A 7,557-nucleotide genomic window follows, 5' to 3' on the forward strand; every position below is an offset into this window, starting at 1 on the left:
AAATGCACACCCAGCCAGATCACTGTCTGATCAGTCACTTGCTCCTGTTCTGTCCCCAACGTGTTCCCAGCTGCAGGAGGTCACACCCCCTGCCCCCTACTGTCATTGTGCCTCCTGTTCACTGCGTCCCTCCACTAATTAAATGGGGTGACAGAGGAACAGGAGAGGGTCTCCCTGGGGAGGAGACAATATTAATTGAAATAAAGGCGACAGCACTGTGTTGGCAGCGAGCGGCCTTTCCCTGCGGGGAATCCTCCTCACTCCCTTTGGGGTCTGGAGCACGCACGCGGGGGCGGGGAGGGAAGCGCGAGCTCCCCCGCCCGGCCTGCAGCCAACTTCGCATGCACAGCCCTTGATCCCGCCAGGCCGCCAGGCCTCGGCCAAGGTCGCCGGCGAGGGCTCCCAGTGAGGTCCAGGTCTGCACCCACACCGGCCCCGGCCGGCCACACCGTTCCGCCCGAGGGCGCACGAAGCCCGCGCCGCAGACGTCAGCAGCGTCCTCGCTTCCAGACCCTTCGGGCGAACGTGACTGCCGGGGGCTGCCGCTAGCCCCGCCCCCTGGCCCGTCTGCAGGCGACCAATCAGCGCCCCATGGAGGCGGGGCCGACGTCGTGAGCCCCGCCCCCGCCCCGCCGCCTGTTATAAATACGGCTGCTGGCTCGCCCGCCGCCACCAGCGGCGGCCCGGGCGGCAGGACTATAATGCCAAGTGCCATGTTCCTGGCTGTCCATCACGACTGCGGATCCATGGACAAGAGCCCTGGCAGCAGCCCCAAGAGCGAGGAGAAGCGGGAGAAAATGAAGCGGACCTTGTGAGTACCGCTTTCTTTCCCCCCGCCCCCGGCGCCAACCTAGCTCTCCGGGTTTACTGCAGGCGCAGTGCAGAGGCTCGGCTTTGACAATAGGAAACTATGTAGCCTGCGTCTCTACATGGGGAAAAAAAAAACAACTAATGTGCAAAACTTTTTAATTGGTTAAGTAAGGTTAAATCCGTGTGGTCTGTTTTGATGCGTGAGCGAAGGGCTCTCGGGTAGAGTTGAGGAATTGAAGAAATTTCTTGATTCCAAGGCGGTGGGAGAGGCGGGTGAGAAATTGGGGGTTGGCTTTTTGTCCCCCTGCGTCTAAGCGTATCCCCTTCATTCCTATGTTGCGTTTTAAGTTCTGAGCAGCTTACATAGCTGCAGGCATGGAGATATTTTTGCTGCTCTGAATATATTCTTTTTAAATCCTTTTTTTTTTTTTTTTTTGGTTTTTAACTTCGTAATTTAGTGGATCATCTGCTTCAGATGAGCGTTGTAGCAGGGGGGTGGGAAGGTCGGTCACACACCTCATTGTACCCAGCTCTGGCTGGTCCAGAGCCTTCTCCTCCGAGGGCAGAAGGGACATGAGCGTTACTGGCTCAAGCCAGTTCCACTGGCATTTCAAGTGTGAAACGTCTAGGGATTATAATTAACGTTGAAGAAAAACTGCTGCCTTTTTCAGGCCAGAAATACCATCTGCCTTTTGAACTACGCAAACTAAATTTATTAAACTATCCTAGTAATTTAGGTAGTCCTTCCCTTAGATATAAAACTAATAGTTATGTTCAGATGGATGAAAGAAACTAATTGCTCAACACAGAAGTGCAGGGATTAAATAAGGCACTTAAAAGAGTTCTTGTTTTGTCTCAGTTCAGTTTGTCTATATTTCCTGGGAGGCTTTAGTAAAAACACCATCAGCTGCAGTAGCAATTTCAACTGTTGCCACTTTAGTGAATCTTTTCTTTTCCTTCTTCCTTTTCAGGTTAAAAGATTGGAAGGCTCGTTTGAGCTACTTCTTGCAACACTCCTCCTCTCCTGAGAAGTCCAAAACTGGCAAGAAGAGCAAACAGCAAACCTTCATCAGGTGAGTTGGAAGTCTTGTTCTTGGCAACGCTGGTGAGCTGTCTGCCCACTGGAACGGGGAGCGGGGTTCTGAGGTGCTTAAGCTCACCTGCACATCTTCTCTTGCAGGCCTTCTCCCGAGGAGGCACAGCTGTGGTCAGAAGCCTTCGATGAGCTGCTCGCCAGCAAATGTAAGTCAGCCACTTGAATGTGATCCACCTCAAGTGTCCCCAGAGTCTAGAGAGGCTGTGTCCACACAAGAGCAGCTTGCCTGAAGCCACCCCTCTTGGCAGTCACTGCCACACGAGGCCCGTTTTTCTCCCTTATTCCCCAGTGCTGAACCATGGAAGTACATGGTTGATGCATTCCAGGTGGGGGTGAAAATTAACCTAAATAATTTACAGTGGCAGTTGCTCTTTGTTAAGGTTGACTCAGCTTTTCCATTGCATACTATGTTTGCAAGAGGCATGGTTCCCAGAGCGTTGAGGGCTCCCTATAAATATTTGCATTGACAGCAAAGTCCAGAATTTATATCTCTGGAGCAGTGTGCCAACTTAAGCATTTTGCCTACTGGCATCTTAAGTCTTTAAAGAGCTAAATTCTGAGGATTACAAGTCTGAGTGAAATCTAAGATATTGCTATAATATAGAAATAATAACATGTGGGTGCAGGGGACTGAGAGTCCTAGGGAAAAAAATATAAGGGATTATTTGATCACTTAATTCACATTCTGCATGCCTTCCCTTCAGATGGTCTTGCTGCATTCAGGGCTTTTTTAAAATCGGAATTCTGTGAAGAAAATATTGAATTCTGGCTGGCCTGTGAAGACTTCAAAAAAACCAAGTCACCCCAAAAGCTGTCCTCAAAAGCAAAGAAAATATATACTGACTTCATAGAAAAAGAAGCCCCCAAAGAGGTAAGTAAAAGAAAGATTCCCATTTTAAGCATATTTTGAACATTCTTAGCACCAAAATGAAACAAGAGTTGAAGAGAAATCTTAAATTAAAAGGGGTGGGGGTGGTAGCAATGTGTTTCCTCTAATCCAAGCTTTGAATGAAGTTTCTTCAGTGGCTAGGCTGGTGAAGCTAATCAAACATTACAGTTTGGGGGGTTTTGTTTGTTTTCAAACATTAAATAGATTCACATCTCTTAACTCTGAATATGGAATAAACCACTTTTCTTTGTTGTATTATTTCAGATAAACATAGACTTTCAAACCAAAACGCTCATTGCCCAGAACATCCAAGAGGCTACAAGCGGCTGCTTTGCGACAGCCCAGAAGAGGGTGTACAGCCTGATGGAGAACAACTCCTATCCCCGGTTCTTGGAGTCGGCATTCTACCAGGATTTGTGTAAAAAGCCCCAGATCACCACAGAGGCCCATGCTACATGAGATGAAAACGAGCCCCAGCGTGGAGGACTTTTCATTTTGTTCCTAAGGGGGAAAGGCTGTGACCTTCCCCACAGGACTGACCTTGAATTCAGCCTGGGTGTTGGGGAGACGTCACTCAGAACTGTTGATTCAGAGTTGGGGAGCGCACTGGGAAGCTGGCAACCCCCAGGAGAGGCTTGTACCGGGGTGGCCTCCGTGACTGACTGTACAGCACACGGGGAGCGCGTGGTCTGATCCGGGGGTGTCTCCCGCTGGAAGGGCAGGCCCTGGGATGGAAAGATAACGATGAAATACTATTGGTCCAAAAGCATTTTTGAAATCAATGGGTCTGGGATCCTGTGGCCTTAGGTAGCTGGCTGTACATCTTTCCCCAGGTCGGTCCATGTTGCCACACAGTGGTTTTAGTTTTAGTTTGTTTTTGTACTAAGTAATGTTAACGTGTTTACTACGTGCAAGCTTATCGAAGTGCTCGTGACTGCAGATCTTCAGTCCCGTGGTCTCGGGACCCTGAAGCTGAAATGGTCTGTGTTTTCACTGCCCCTCGGTGTGTCCCAGAGTGCTATTGTGTAGCAAATAGTGTCCGTTGTGAGTGCCAAAACATGTCCTGAAGGCAGCTAACCTTTGAAGTGGTCTTTGCATACTTTTAATAAATTTATTTTGATAAATAATGTCATTGACTATTGGGTCCAGATGTGGGTGTTTTTTGTTGTTGGGTTGGTAATGGGAAATATGGCAGAATCAAGGGCACACATCTCCTTTCTGGCAAAGACGACGTATCAGAGTGGGTGTTTCTCAGAATAGTTGGGAAAAATGGTCCCATCTCTACAAGGCTTATGTAAGTCAGAGAAACTATATGATCACATCTCCAGAGTCACCCTGGGATCAAGCTTTCCAATGTAATCTTGCAAAAATCAAGCTTGTTAATAATGAAAACAAAAGAACATGGACCCCAAGTCCTGTTTGTGTGGTTCTGTTCAAGACTGGCTAAATGGGAGACCAAAAATAATGTCACGGAGACAGCGGGCCAAAACCATTCATGTAACTAAGCTTCTCAAATGAACAGAGACGGACACTAAGCTAGGTGAATGCAGCCCAGCCTCTGATTTCCCTCGTTCCAAGTTCCCCTACAGAGCGCTGGCCTGAGCTTCCAAAATACCTGAAGTTGTTTGCCTCCGTGACAGGTCAGGAGAAAGAATTCTGATTGCCCTGCCTGCATTTAGCCAAGAAAAAAATGTGAGAGGGAGGGGGGTGGTGAAGCAAGGCAAAAATAAAGGAAGGGGGGAGGGGATTAAAAGTGAAAAAGAAGGGTAGCCCTCCTCTTGGATTCAGAAACCTGAGCCCAAGGAATGATGCCTCAGCTCTGTGACCCCGGGAGTCCCATCTCCTCAACTGACACATTCCTGCCTATTCCACTGATTCCTGGGAGGGAGTGGCATGTAAAGCACTTTTTTTAAAAGAAGAAAAACTTGACCTCTTATTTAAATTCTTTTTTTTTTTAGACATTCTTATTCTTCCCACAGAGTTCATGGTTTTTGTTTATTATTGATTTTTAGGGGGAGAGGGTGAGGAAGAGAGAGAAACATCCATCACCTGCCTTCTGTGCACCCCTGATCAAGCCCACAACCTGGGCATATGACCTGACCTGGAATCCAACAGGCAGCCTTTAGGTGCAAGGGATGATGCCCGACCAGCTGAGCCACACTGGCCAAGGCTTGTCCTTTAAATCCAGTTTTCACTGTGCTTGAGCAGATTGCACCTGAATCAGACTTTCTGGCACCCAGAGGCACAAGCTCCAGACGGCCATAGCCTCATTCCTTCCTGTGCCACCAGCAGGCCGGAATAACATATTAATAGGTGCTCCACGAATAGTGAAAGGGTCGCTGAAAGGAGTATTTCTTTGGAGAATAAATATATCAGGTCTGCACAAGCCTGAATTTGGAAAGGTCTTGGCCAACAGAAAAACCCAGGACTTACGCCATATATCCAAGTTGTCACCAAGTCCTGTGTCATTTACTTCCCATCTCCAGCCTGCTTTCTGTCACCACCCTGGTCACAGAAGCCACCATCTATCTGATGCCTGGAAGACTGCTTGGTCTCCCCTCACTCCCTCCCCTCCCCCAATGTGCTTTCTGCTTTTTAACTCTAGGGATCCTATCAAGACACAAAGCTGCTCTTGTCTCCTGTGGCTTATAAACCTTTGACAGGTTTCCCAAGCAATTTCGAAGATAAAAATATGATCCCTACTAGGGTCTAACACAGGGGTGGGCAAACTTTTTGACTCCAGGGCCACAATGGGTTCTTAAACTGGACCGGAGGGCGGGAACAAAAGCATGGATGGAGTGTTTGTGTGAACTAATATAAATTCAAAGTAAAGGAGCGGAGGGGAGAGCAAGAGAACCAGATAGAACAGCCGGATCCGGCCTGCGGGCCGTAGTTTGCCCAAGGCTGGTAACACCTTCATGGTTTGACCCCTCCTTCTGTTCCAACCTTGCCCCCAGCGCTCTCTACTAGCCACACTGGCCTACTTCCACCCCCTTGTAGGTGCCATGCCGACTGGTTTCACAGGGCCTGGAATGCTACTTTAGTTCTTACTCATCATTCATCTCTCACTCAATTGTCACTTCCTCAGGGAAGTCTTCTCTGACCTTCTCACCAAGGTCAGATCCCCTTGAAGATTCTCACAGCACCAGGTTCTCTCATCTAGAGCCCTTTAGTAGAGTTCTTGTTAATTTGTAGCTTATTTGGTCATCCTAGATCTTTTCTCACTTTCCAATAGTTGATGCCACTATTGGAAGACGACATGTCTTCTTCTGCTCACTGCTGAACCCCAACACCCAGCACCCATGCCTGGCACACGGGGTGAATAAATAGTCAAAGGTCTGATGAATGCATTTTGGTGAAATCAGAAGCGTCTCCCAACAACACGAAAGAAACAGGGACACGTTTTCAAAAGCCCCATTGGCACCAATGTCTGATAATATCTGCAGAGCTTTTTCCTTTGACAAAAAAATGAAATAAAATATTCTTACTAAGCATCTTCTCTCTAACTTTTGATTTGTAACAGAAGGAGAAGCCAGACTACAGTCACACACACACAAAAAAAGAGTTCTGACCTTTCTCAGGGCTGCTAAGTGACAGGCTTGAATCAGGATTCAGGTGGTATATTTCCCAATGTTCTCTAGTGGAACACGCTGAAATAGATGTAAGATTAGAAACGACATACCTCCACAAATAAATGTTACGTGATGTTCCTCAGGGGATCCACAGTCCGTTCGTTTTGACAGTATTTCCTTTTTCGTGTATTTTAAGCCCAGGAGCATTTCAGACAGTCCCCCAGGGGTGGAGGGGAGAGAAGAAATTGTCTATTATTGGTCATGTGAGCAGAATCTATAAGTTTCAATGGGTTACTTCAAGTGACAGCCGAAATTTCATGGAAAGCAGGTCTTTGGTAGAGGGGCGGCTGATTCGTGTGTTTACCACAATATTTGATGATGCTCGCCTTGAAGGGGCTGGAGAGTGAAGAGAATCTGTCTGTATCTGGACGGGGTAGAGTCTAGGAAGTGCCCACCCTGTGCCAGGCACTCTCCCAGTTCTAACTTTGTTTTCCGACGTTAGCCCAAAACTGCAGGTAAAGACAGACTGCATCTGACTTTATAGGTTGTACCACTGTTAAATGGCTGACTCTGACCTGTACAGAGATTCCCAGGGTCTGGATGAGATGCTCTAGAAAACCACTTCCTGTATTTTTGTCAATGGCAAGGAGATGGAGTTTACACCTAGCTTTTGGCATCCCAGCGAAGGGGCAACAACCCAAAAGAGCTGCTCCTGGGGCCCGAAGGGTTCAAAGAGGAATCCCTGCAGTGGTAAGAAGTACATTCCAGCCTAAGGCAACAGCATTAGGCAGAGGCCTGATGTTAACCATTTTGGCCCCATGATCCAGCATGACAAGACCACAGCGCATGTGGAGGATAAGGCCTAAGGTGGGCGTAGCCTGGGACCAGGTGGTAGACGCCTTGAATATTGAAGGCTAGGATTTTATTCTGAAGCAACGGGGTACCAATCTCAACTAAAATGTACAGACAACTTGGGCTGCAATAGGAAGGATGAACTGGAGGCAGAAAGATGAGTTAGGAGACGCAGTGATAGCCCAGATGAGAATACCATGGGCCTACACCAGGATGGTGTCACCAAATAATTCAGGGTCACTTTACAGCAAATTACACATCACCTACTCTCTGCCGAACACTGATCTAAACCATACAGGGAATACATACCAAGACATGTAAAATACATTTCCTGTCTT

At 47.7% G+C, this 7,557-nt stretch overlaps 1 protein-coding gene across 1 annotated transcript; it reads left to right on the forward strand.

The window, feature by feature from the left end:
* Window positions 1-677: 677 nt before the first annotated feature.
* RGS2 (regulator of G protein signaling 2) lies at window positions 678-3,932 on the forward strand. The gene is made up of 5 exons (XM_080651119.1): window positions 678-811; window positions 1,782-1,883; window positions 1,991-2,052; window positions 2,611-2,777; window positions 3,060-3,932. The coding sequence occupies exons 1-5, from the start codon at window positions 702-704 to the stop codon at window positions 3,252-3,254; spliced, it is 636 nt and encodes a 211-aa protein (XP_080507245.1). The 5' UTR covers window positions 678-701; the 3' UTR covers window positions 3,255-3,932.
* The last annotated feature ends 3,625 nt before the right edge of the window (window positions 3,933-7,557 follow it).

This window comes from Plecotus auritus, assembly GCF_963455305.1.
Source record: "Plecotus auritus genome assembly, chromosome: 14".
Lineage (NCBI taxonomy): Eukaryota > Metazoa > Chordata > Mammalia > Chiroptera > Vespertilionidae > Plecotus > Plecotus auritus.